The sequence below is a fragment of the Lepeophtheirus salmonis genome, chromosome 3 (assembly GCF_016086655.4).
Source record: "Lepeophtheirus salmonis chromosome 3, UVic_Lsal_1.4, whole genome shotgun sequence".
NCBI classification, from domain to species: Eukaryota; Metazoa; Arthropoda; class Copepoda; order Siphonostomatoida; family Caligidae; genus Lepeophtheirus; species Lepeophtheirus salmonis.
Genome location: NC_052133.2, coordinates 5,902,708 through 5,916,051, shown reverse-complemented (window position 1 = coordinate 5,916,051; position 13,344 = coordinate 5,902,708). Strand labels below are relative to the sequence as shown.

The window sequence follows — 13,344 nt, the reverse complement described above, 5'->3', positions numbered from 1 at the left end:
ATATTTGAATTTTTTTTAATTCTATATTATAAATTTAATTTTTTAAATTTTTTTCCATTACTTTTTTTTTTTTTTGAGAACAGCTTAGGATTGTCAAAATTTCTCCCAAAAATGTTGATTTTTTCTGAACAGTTGTGGATTTTGCAAAAAAAAATCCGAAAAATTTAGTTTTTTGAGAATAGAAATGGGTTTTTCAAAAAAAAATTTCAAAAATTTAAATTTTTTTGAAAAATTGTAGATATAAAAAACTTTGTATATTTGAAGCTTTTTTCAAAAAGTTTAATATTTGAAGTTTAATTTTTCTTATTTTTTTTCAAAAAATTTCAATTTTTGGATTTCTTTTCAAAAAAGTTCCGAAAACCAAGTCTGCCCCCCCCCCTCCTTATACTATAATCCTGTGGTAACAAATAATTTGATAACAAAATGGTATTTTTTAACTATTATTTTAAAATATTAAAGAGTTGAAATGGGCATCATAATTTTTTTTGGAATCGTCCCATCACTGTTTAAATGTATTTGTCTAATTTTTAGGCTGCAACTTGTACCATATGATTATACAAGTTATAACTTGTACAGCAACCCAACTTGTATACAACATACATGAAGAATTAAAAAAAATGATCGACCTTTTTTATTAAAAAATGTCGTTTTATAAATAGAAATAAATATTATTTTCCTTATCAAATGATGTCTCTGGACGTATCTTTCTAATTAGGCCCCCCTGGATACAAGTCTAGCAACCATTTTAGCACTTCAATTTTTCTTTATGCAATATGAAACAGACAGTGTGTAAATTTCTTTGGCTTGTGACTTGACTTGAATTAAACTTAACTTTCTTCAGACTTGATTTTGACTTGAGAGTTTAATACTCATACTTGACTTGAAATGTTCATAGAGAAGCTTGAAAAGCCTCTGCTTTTTTTAATAAAATTCCGATTTACAGACTTCACTCACTTGACTTTTCAAAGAAAATAGTACTTGTACCGCATTAAAGGGATTTTTCCTTTCTTCTAATTACTCGGTTTTATAATAGAATAAATTATATCGTTAAGTGAACATAAAACATGGTCTTTTTATATTACATTATAATAACAACAAGAATATATAAAAAAATTTGCAAGATATGTGCAATGTTCATAATAGTTCTATCATATAAGCCATCGATATTTTTAAGGAAAATTCGAAGGACCAATAGTTAAGAAATGGTCCTAAGACTTGACTGGAGTGAACTGACATAACAATAGTTATAAGTGTAACTCAAAGTAAAATTGAGGATAGAACACGCAGTAATTCCCTTACTTGATACGGAGTGAGACTTGTACATATTTATTCCCTTTATCTCACAGCTGCTCAAATATAATGAAATGAGACGACATGACAGCTAAGCTGCTCTTCTCCCAAAAATTCTTACAAATTTTTAAGGAGTACCATGGTTTCTTTTTTTTTTACATACACAAATACATTGTAATATACAAATCGAATAATCATTTCTATTAAGTTTCGTGACTATGACCTAAGCCCGTCCACAAGATTATATATATTTATTATTTTTGGGAAGGGGGCCTTGGATTTTTTTTGAAAAAGTCCAAAAATTAAAATATTTAGAAAAAACATTTAAAATTAAAATTTTTTAGAAAAAACATTTAAAATTAAATTTTTTGAAAAAAAAATAATATTAAATTTTTTGGAAATAAATTCAAAAATTCACAGATATTCTTGAAAAATTGAATATTTGGAAAAAAAAATTATAAATCTACAACTGTTCACAAAAAATTTAAATTATTAGATTTCTTGTGAAAAAACTTCAAAAATCTGTAGTTATTCTCAAAAAAATTTGGAAAATAAGATTCAATTTCTAATATGTAATTTTTTTAATTTAAAAAATTCAAATTTTAAATTTTCTAGTAAAAAGTAAAAATTCCTTACTTTTAGGAGGGTGACTACAGCCCCTCCAGTCCATCCCCTGCGGGCGCCCTATGACGTCACCATTATACAATTTGCTTCACTTCCTACTTACAAATAGATTCCGGCTTCTGGCCCATATTGTAAGACATTAAAAATAATTAGATATTCTATGACAGTCCATTAACAAACATAGGACTGGCTTGAATTATGAATCATGATATATACAGAACATATAATAAAATAATTATACATTTGTCTTTTCCCTTCGTTCAAAAAGCCTCCTATAAATATGCAAAAGGCAATTTATTATATTGTATTCTTTCTATGACAGAGTAGATCCATCAATCCAAAGACTTCATACATATTACATATAAATCAATCACGGGTATCCCGTAATAGTTTTCTTCATTTACTTATCATTAAAAGGTTGCAAGAATTGAATTTCTCTGTCGCTGTCTTCAATTTCGAGATAGAAAGAGAAAGTATGACGTGCGGGCAAACTGATATAGGATAACCTAATTCATATAGCTACCGTATAATCAAAGTTGAAAATAATATGATCTGTCAGTATAGTAAAAAAAAGAAACCAAAAATTAACGTAGTCACCCTGATGAAAGTTTCAGAGAGTAGCTTCGCTGTCATGGCGTTGTATTAAATTAACAGCTATAAGATAAATGAAATAAACACATATCCTACTCCATATCTATAAGAACATGTGCAGGAATTACTCGGATGTCGATCCTCAATTCTACACCAATTCTACTTTTCTTAAACACAAAAAGTATTACTTTTCGTCTTTCAGACACAAGTACTTATTATTCTCCCTTTAAGAATCATGCTAATACTTATGAAATTAAACATCCCATAAATTCAGATAGCAACCGCAAAAACCTGCTTCCCCTTTCATTATCATATTATTTTCATCAGTGCCTTACAAAATCCACGGATAGACCCCAAGACATTCCTCCAAACTGAACACTCTATGGGGAAAAAAAACTTACAACTTCCTCTTTATAATGAGACATTTCATTTGCTTTCATTATCCACCGAATTGCCAATTATCCAAATATCTCGAAAAAGTCGATATCTATCTCCTCTTACTCCAATAATTAATATATTCTTCACTTTGTGAATTTATATTCTTATTATTAAAAGGTTGCAATAATTGAATTTCAACTTTCCACTGTCGAAGTCTCCAATTTCGAGATAGGAAGTGAAAGTATAACATGCAGGCAAAGATCAAATCGGTGCTTGGATGCGCCGGCGGTTTTGTTAAAGATGCAACTGTTTGTTGGTGTCTTTTTCTTTTCCTGGAAGAAATGTTGTTGTTTTAACTAAATTTAGCGCCTCATCATAGCGACAGCTACTCCAGATATAAAGAAGATTAAATTTATAGAGGAGCAACGGTGTTCTGCCGTATTGAGGATTGAGTCGGGAAACGTGACTGAACACCTTGTCATGTCTGAGACAGGTTGCTGAAGTGGCTGAGTGAGCACGGATATGACTTCATCAGTAGGTCTGTATCTTAGTCCAATGGATTATTTTGTCTGGGGATACATTGAATTTAAACTAAAATGAACATTTCTTACTATCAAACACTCTCTGATTACCTCCATTAAGAAGAAAATGATCAATATGCCAAGGAACTACATTGACAGTGCCTGGTCCTTCTATCGGGCCCGGGTCCAGCCCATGATTGATGCTGGAGGGATAAACATCCAATGAGCTCTGTTGCAACATTCATATGTACAATTCAAGCCAACTTTCAAGTAGATTCACCAAAAAATGTGGGCTCAGAGACAATTTAAAAATTTCTAAAAAATGCACCGATTTTTTTTTTATTTTGACACCCTGTAGACTGTATAAAATGTTCTCTAATGGACAGGATTTAGCCCAATTCAAAACATGTTGCAACTGTATCCGGATTCCCCTACTATATTCCCGTAGTATAATATTGTACAACATGGTCATTGATAAATGGGAGTTTAATGTTAGCCTATTCAAAATATTAATATATCTTATTATGTAATCTAAACTGTTAACTTGAAGTTTCCTTATATGTGTGTGTAGATGTTTTTTTTTGTTTTTTAACTAATAGTACATTATTTTAAATTGTTATTAAGTTTTAGTATGTTAATAGGCATAATAAAACAGCGTATGTTGCCTTCTACTTTCTATGAACATTGTTGTTTTTGAAGGTTTATTAATTTTTAATTACACATGGAAGAAAGGCATTGAAAAGCAAATAATATACATATATATTATATACACAATACATTATCCAGATTATTAATATAAGTGAATACTTGTGAAAATAAAGTTGGCTGTTTTTATAAGCAAACTAAAAGTCAGAAAATAAAGTAAAAACAAAGTTCTTTATAATTATATATATGTACGGTGAGTTGACGTCAATGGTTCTTCACATAATATTATATGCCTCAACCTTTCTTCCAAAAAGAAAATTGAACGAAAGGGATCCAATGGACCAGTTGGTCATGAACTAATTATTCATAACTGTTGGATTAGATTACTTCGTTTAATAGTAGGGAATTACTCAGTACTTAATACGAACTACTTCGAGTTCAACTAATCACAGGCTATTGCCTTTATAGTTCCAAAAAGAAACAGAAAATAGGCCCAAAATCAAGTATGGAAGCATTATACAGAGTGGGGCCCCAAAACTTCCACTAGTTTGAATAAATTACGAAAAACGTTATTTTATTTAATAAAAAAGAACTCACAACCAATTTGTTATATGTTTAAATACTGTATTTAGCTATATTTTCTATTGAATATGTCCTATTTCACAAATAATAATAGGCTTGACATGCAGGTGAACAGATTGACAAATCTTGACGATGAATGTCGTGTCCATGGCGTAGCACCCTGTCATGATGGCAGCTCTGAGTAAATCCAAATTTAGATGAGATATGTGTTGGACATTTTTGTCCAAGACACCACCAACTACAAAGTTCAGAGGGTTGAGTTCAGGGCTAAAGGAAGGCCACATGAGGCAGGTCATAAGTCATGTATATTGTTGCTGTATAAGTTTTGGTTCTTCTTTGTTGTCTTGGACTTCATGAGGCTGCAATGAACTTATGGATTTTGTGAGCTGTCCAGATGGAGATGCCAACAGTCTCTGCAACTTCCTTGGCACTGAGACCGATGCGATGCACACTCGTTGTCTGTATTTTTGTTACACAAACAATTTTACACTTAGACATAGGATAACAAAACTTATTTATGTTTGCTTCAGCTCTCGTTGGGTTACATATTGAAAGCTCGTAATTAGAAATAACAGGGATCAAACCGTAATTAAATGCCAGAACCAGTTTTGAGTCCCCGCTTTGTAGAATAATTGTTGGGAATTGTTCACAAATTAAGAAGAGCTCATTGTAATTCAACCAATCAACGTTCAGAACAAGGATCATGGCACTACCATTATAGTATCTCATAACCTTTCTTCTTTAATTAAACAAACTGCTACAATTTGAAGAATACTTAAAGAAATAGTATTGAAGAGAAGATTTTCTGAGATAACAGTTATTGATAAAATATAAATATTAGGTAGAATGTTGTTACTTTTATTGTATGACTCAACTTTTCCTCCAAAAGGGAACAGAAAAAGGCCCAAAGTCAGTTTGTTACATTTAGTCACTTATATCTAACTATCTTGTTGTTATATTTATTGTATATCTTAACCTTTCCTTAAGTATGGAACTATTCTTTAATCATTGTTGGGAATTGTTGACAGGTTAACAAGAGCTAAATGTAATTCAACCAATCAACATTGTTCAAAAGACTAATAATAAGGAGAAAAGAAGGAGAAAATTGACTCTTGACAAAAAGGTATAAGGTATGTGAATTAACATGGTGATTAATACTAAGCCTGCTCTTGTTATTGTTGAATCTCTCAACCTTTATAACAAAAAAGAAAAAAAAGGCTAAAATCAAATTCTTCATAGCTATTGAATTATTCTATATTAAAAAGTAAAAAAAACATTCACAATTTCACAAAGGCTAATTAAAGTTCAATCAAGGATTTTTCAGACTTTCGTTCAGACTCGTAGTGAGTGAGGGATTCCAAAAGGCAGACATTCAAGGGATTCCTTGGTGCAAATCTTCAAAAAATCAAATTCTACTTCCCAGGGGTATTTAACAGGGGATTTCGTTAACAGGGATTCCTTCCAAAACATGTACTCTTCTCCATGGATAAAAAGTAATCCCGAATTCAGGATCTTACTCTCAAGAGGGATTTCATTTGAAACTTTTTCATTTCTACTGCCTCCTTTTTCTCTCTTTCATTGTTCCACTTTTCTTATCTTCCTGTCTATGAGTAGGGCATACAAATATATGATTTTGGTATGAGATCAATTCAAAAATGAGTTTTTTTGCATGAAATATGGCCGTCACCTTAAATCAAATTTACAACAATATAGAGCAATTTTTGGAGGGATCTTTTTTAAATTAAAGTTAAGACTTTCAGCTATCAAAATAGATCCTTTGATTTTTTTTATTATCTATTTTAGCCTCTGAATAAAAAGCACCCACCTATTTTCAACTTTAAACAAAGATAACTCGAGTTATAAATATTATACAGACATTTATAAAAATGATTTTAGAATTTAGTAACATTAAGCTTTGAAATATATTTACATAACTTATCTCTATCTCCAATACCAAGCGCTTAAAAACCCTTTGAACATTAAAAATAGGTAAACTAACAAAACCTTTATGGGCTTTTTCTAAAGGCCATGAGACTAACTGAGACAAATGAGGCCATATTTCAAATCAAGGAATCTAACTCTACTAAGTTGAGCCGTGTGTAAGTGTGGAATTTGTAAAGCTACTAGAGGAATTTTTTAAAAAGATAATTTATTTCATTTAACTACTATGACGTATGCCTCCAACATGGCATCGATTAAGAGATATATTAAAAAATATAGTGCATTAGTAAAAGCACTATATTTAGCTTTTAGTATTGAAATATTTTGGAAAAACACATTTGAGAGAAGCTTGACGTGATATTTAGGCATTTAATATGCATTATTGAGTAAGAATGTTTTGTTTTGTAATTATGTTAGCCAGGTCAAGGGCATAACGAACTTTGTTGAGTCATTACTAAAAATTACAATCTTTTCAAGGCTTTAATTTCAAATGACATATTTGTGAAATAACTACTCTAGTATAAATGTTGTTTTAACCAATCATTATTAATTTATTTTCTAATTCTTTCAGATTTGAGTGACAAGTTGGGATCTAAGTATCGCTTTTATTGAATTTTAGTACATACTAAAGGAATCAAAAAATGGCAAATTTGCAACTTCCGTTGAATCAAGATCACGAAGGTAAATATATATATATATATCCATGTGTCTTCCTTTTTCTTCTTTTTTTTGCGTGCGGGGGGGATAGTCAAATCTGTCTTACATAATTTTTTCTACTACTCCAGTTTGAACCGATATTTCGGTCGAGGCTACTCTCTCAAGTGTGGACCAAAATTTCATCGTTTATAAATCGATTACCAACTTTCTTGGTCTAATCTCTTTTTCTCCCTAAAAAAAATTCCCCCAATCCTAGCTATCCCTTTAATGACAAGATTGTATGTAATAAAGATATCAAAATGATTTTTTTTTTTTGCACGGGTTGACTTTTTAAAGTGAAGAACAATATCCATTAGTGCATTTTCCCCCGTCAATTATATGTATCCATAATTTTCATATGTTATACATTTGTGATCTTTAGGCATGTAAGGCTATATGTCACATCCGGCCGAGAACTATAATTGTGGCTATAAATTATGCTCAAGGTTAAACTTGCAATATTTTTCAAAATATGTTACAATAAATTAGCAATTATATAATCTTATACATACATCTTGAACAATTATATAGTCAGAGACAACTTCGGAATAGATAATTGTCGATCAAGACTTGACTAGGGACGTAGGAGCTCCAACACATTCGATCCAAACAAATGATCCATTCACATTGTCCATTGAATCTCAATCATTAATGGATTTACTCCTTCTATTCTTTAAAACTTTCTGTCTCTTTCTAACTTATTTATTGGGCGGTTGTCATGATTTTTGTTACAAAGGTTCTATTAGCTGTTTGAGACAACTTTTAGAGCCTTTTTGAAATGAATCAATTATAAATCAATAAACACTTACTCATTCCAATTCATGACAAATAATTGGAGTGACGTGATTGGAGATCATAATTTCATTGTGTTGCAGTATGAGTCATCATCAAATGTATGTGGTTGTTGCTTTTTATTTGACAAAATATCTGTTCGGCAATGCGGTCATTTGAAAAAGTGTCCGTTTGGCAATACGGTTTTCGGCAAAATATACACACACCCATTGTGACGATGATTACAATTTGGAAAGGTCGTTGATGTCATCAAATTCTCCTAAAAAATTGGTCTAGGCCGAATTTTAAAAGAGGCCCATCAGGATTTAGTCTTTTTTGTGTGATCAATCTAAACCGATTTTTCTATGAGATCAATTGAGAACAAACTTTTTAACAAAATGAAGTAGTTTGATCAAACAAAGATTAGAATGCCAGAGTCTGAATCACTGTTTTGCTATTGGGTGCCTGGTTGTGGTGATTACGCCTCTAAATGGTTAAAGACCGATCTAGGATTTTCCAAACCCGAGCCCAACACTAATTTTTGCATCTTTTTTCACTTTAAACATACATCATTTTTTTTATAGTGGTTCTGGGAAGTGAATACTGCTCTGGCTATAAGGATCCCATAAGCAATGAGTGGCATACAGGGTTCTATTGTCCAGCTTCAGATGAAAGTGAGAACGTTTTTTTGTTGTGGATCATCATTTCGGAAATATTGCTGCACCAAGAAGGACAAGGTTCTCCAGTCGGAAATCCAAGAGTATTTAGAGTAAATCCGATTGCTCTAAGAACAGATTTCTAATATATCTTCTTATTTATATAGCTTGACAATTTTGATCGGAATCATTGTTGGAGCCTCTGCAGCTATTATGATCATCACACTAGTCTCCTGCTTCTGTTGCTCATGCTGTATCCTTTACAAAAAACGGAACTCATCCTCCAATGGTAAGTGTTTTAATTAATCAAAGAATAATGTCAAATGGGACTAGCAAATAAAAGGGTCCTGTGTAACTTTGTTGCGAACATTTTTGGCTCTGAAGAGATTTTACAGCAGAACACGTTACTCATATTTCAACGTTTTTAAAATATAGGTTCAAACTTTATATTAAGTCTTTACTGTTGCAACATTCATTTCTTTCTATCGATGGAGTCTTATACATTTCCTCAGATACCAACTAAGATCATGACTATGAGTAAGGTCCCACTATTCCTTTCAAAATAGACGGAGCATGATCCAAGATCTGTGTCTCCTTTGTCCATATAAGCACTATTCCATCTTTATTTCCATACTATTTTTCTTCATCTTCTGATTTATAGCCGAGATACAACAGTCAAGACCAAATTTAATACTGAAACCCATAATTAAGAATGCCATTTTCGTAAAGAAAAACTAAGTTCAAAGATTGGAAAAATAAAAACGGTTGACACGCGTGCTCTTTCCTCTTTTTTGATCATTTAATAACTCGTTGTCACTTTGAAGTAAGCACTTTCGCCTATCTTTGGTGTAAATGATCTTCAAAATGCAAAATATATATATATATATATATGAAATTAATTATAATAACTTACCTATAGTCATGTTACGTTAAATGCTGAAGTTTATCTTCTTCTTTATAACATTAATCCATTTCCTCCCTCCCCCCCCAGAAATCATATAACAGGCAGCTGATAGTAACAAGAGTCTTAATTCATAAATACAATAAGTCTCCTTCCTGCCTTCTTCTCGCCCTCGTTTTTTCTTTACAACAACGGTATCTAACCCATAATATAAAACCAAAAAAAGGTGCTGAATGTCACGCGGCCAAATCTCCAAAAATATCAATTTTCGCGTCAAAATTACCGGTTACGAAATAAAAAAAACTAAAACACTACTATATATCAAAAATATATCCCTATAATATTAATTAAAAATATATTATTACCTCGTTACACATTCTTACTCTATATAATAATTAACTATGACCGAGTGGTCCATTATAATCCGAACACTTTAAATTTTAAACTTCAAAAAAGATATATTTTATTAATTTACTATAGAACTTCAACAAAATTAATACTATAAATAGATGTGCGTCTGAGCTCTCTTATTAATCATTAATGTAACAGCCCTTAGCGGCAATTATGGGTTCCAGGCGGTGAGAGCTTCAGTATTTGGATTGTGGCACTGCAGGCCTTTTGGTATCAGGGGTGTAGGGGGCCAAAAGTGACAAAAAAGAGTTCAAAAGAACTCAAAAGGGTCCTGCAACGGAGGAGCTGGGGTTCTTTCATTGTTAGTGTGAAAAGTGGCCTCTCCACTCTCGCAAGGCTCTTTCCATCCATATTATTTTGAATAACTCTCTAGACAGTGTACTGTGAAACCCCGAGATCTATTACATGGGCCCTCATGGACTTGAGGGGATGGATCTGAGCGAGCTTCTTTTTTTCTTTTTTTGAACTCACCCAGGTCCAGTTTGGCCATTTTGACAAAGCCCTTAACATTCTCTAACGTTTTGGACTTGTTGAAGGCGTAGACGGTTTTCTTGGAGACGCACAACTGCTTGGAGTACAAGATTGGAAATTCGTCGATAACGTTCAAGTGTCATTTTCTCGACTTGTACGTATGTTAGAGAGCTAAGGTTTGTTTTGTTTTGTCACTATTTTTTTTTTTGGTTTAATATATCGAAATATGAATTAATTTCAATCACTGAATCGACAACGCACTGGGAGAAGTTATTCTCTTGAATTCAATGTGCATTCGCGCCTAGGCGATTCCTAGATAAAGAAATATGCTTTGTATATGGATTTCAACAAAATATTCCTAGGTTAGATTGAGTAAATGCAATACTATATATAATGTTTACTTAAACTTAATCAGTGCAACTCCATCTAACCAATTAAAGGAACATTAAAATAAAAAAAATCACTGAATCTTCAATAATTATTGAATTAGTAAGTGTTTAGACTTCACTGGACCGCCTACTACAATGGAAAGAAACATATATTTTCATCTAATTATACTACATTTCTCGTTCGTAAACAATAGAAAAAAATTGATAAAATATAGGCATTTTCATGCCCGTTGATTTAATATAAATATCACTATTTTTATTTATAATGAAAGCCATTTGATGAAGTTTCATATAGATTTATTGGGAAGTGTGTCCATTTTATGTAAAAAAATCTTCATTCATGGACCATACACACTTTTAATCCTTTTTTTTTTTTTTTTTTGACAAAATTAAGAGTATATTTTCTATCATACTTTAATAAATTAGTTATGAAAGAGAATTGAATTAAAACAATCGTGTTTTTAAGGAATGTCATAAGGAACTATAAGAACTTTTATTAGTAATTAATATTCGGATAATAGAAAAGAAATATATATATAGAGAAAATATTCAATTAATTCTTTAAACATTCATTACACGATTTATTTCACAAATATGTTAAATTAAAGAGGGAATTGAATTAAAACAATGAAATGCCCTTAGGGCAGTGCAACTCTTGCAATTCATGGTTTATGGTGGCTGAAATGTTAAGTTCTAGGATGATAATTCCTGCTATTACTCATTTAATGGATACCTAAAACTTTAAAAAGGCTAAATGTTAGGGTTGTATTGGTCCTTAATATGGGGAATAAGGGGGCCCGCTCCTAATAATGATCCTTGAAAAACGTTCCAAATTTTAGAATGCTCTCTAAAAGGTATCATTTTTGCATAGTATTAAAGTTTACCAATTGGTAAATTAATTTGTGAAATCGACGTAGCTCATGGACAGCTCGCTCGGAAGAAATTATTCTCTTGAACTCAATGTGCGTAGGTTCGCACCTTGATCATTCCTAGAGAAAGAAATATACTTTATGTATATAGACTTCACACAATAATCCTAGGTTAGATGGAGTAATTGTAATGTTTACTTATACTTATTCAGTGCAACTCTATCAAAACCAATTAAGGAAATATTAAAAAAAAAATATTTTAAGCAAGAAAATAGTTTCACATCATTCTTCATTTAGGACTGAATAAATTATATATAATCTTAATTGTTAATACTTGTAAGATCAACCTTAGACCACTGCAATTACTCGACACTTCAAATAGGCCTTGCGCTTGATGGAGCGTTTTTACTGACGATATTATAAATTGCCTCATAATTGAAAGAGACGTAATTGTTTGGGCAGAAAGTTGATATTTTTACTACATAAAATGGGCAAATTTTCCAATAAATCTGGATGAAATTCAGTGCTTTAAGATTAAAAAAAGACCTATAATCTGCATTGAATGTTATTTGATACTCATGATAAACAGGGACATTTGAATATAATCAAAGTAATATTCCCGAAGAAATGCCTCAATTTCTATAATTTTGTTTTATGGATTAGGGATGATAAAATGATAAATAATAGCAAAATATCTTATTATACACATTTAAAAAACCCTATAGAATACCATATTTTTAATAAACATCATGGTCTAATATATAATAAAAGTAGGCATTGAGGTGATAAATGTTTGATATACATATTATAAGGTGCATGCCCTTTTATTTTTTAACTGATAATTTTGTAAAAAAAAAGTCTTAATTGGGGGGTAGGGGGGCTCAATTATCCCACCGGATAAATAATAAAACTAGGCGATATATGGATATATTTGGGGTACATTTGAATAAGTTTGCCCGCACGGCGTACTTTCTCTTTCTATCTCGAAATCAAAGACAGTGACAGCAGATAGTAACAATTCAATTATAGCAAGCTTTTAATTATAAGGAAATAACTTTGCAAAGCGAAGAATAGATTATTGGATTAGGAGAAGAGGGATCTAGACTTACTCGAGATATTCGGACAATTAGCACTTTGGAGGAAGATGAAAGGAGAGGAAAGGTCTCATTGTGCAGAGGAAGTTTTTAGTTTGTCTCTTATAAAGTATTCAAGGCAGAGGGGCTTTGAGTGGATCCGTGGACTGAAGGATAAGGACAGAGGAGGCCATATCTAATTGAGTAAAGCACTAAAACTTTTTATTTTATCTACCATGAACCATTACTGTATAATTACAGGATAAACGTAACAGGTATCATGGAGAGAAACTCTATTTTTATCAAATCCATTAACTCGTGATACAGAAAATTACTACACACATACATAAATACGGTGCAAACTCCCATGATTGTCTAATCCTATGTGGAAAATTATTCGAGTAATTGTGATTCATTGTGTGGAGATCCCTCTCCTCCTAATCCAATAATAGATTATGTGCTTTGCGAAGGATCACTTCGTTGCACTTTGCGAAGTTATTTCCTTATTATTAAAAGGTTGAAATAATTGACTTTC

At 31.6% G+C, this 13,344-nt stretch overlaps 1 protein-coding gene across 1 annotated transcript in view; it reads left to right on the top strand.

Annotated features, from left to right (window-relative positions):
• Positions 1-13,344, top strand: part of LOC121114297 (uncharacterized) — a 53,172-nt gene that overhangs the window by 34,567 nt on the left and 5,261 nt on the right. The window contains exons 2-4 of the mRNA XM_040708221.2: positions 7,144-7,253; positions 8,624-8,799; positions 8,863-8,984. Of these exons, the coding sequence (XP_040564155.2) occupies positions 8,672-8,799; positions 8,863-8,984 (250 nt within the window). The 5' untranslated portion in view covers positions 7,144-7,253; positions 8,624-8,671. The remainder of the gene's footprint in view (positions 1-7,143; positions 7,254-8,623; positions 8,800-8,862; positions 8,985-13,344) is intronic.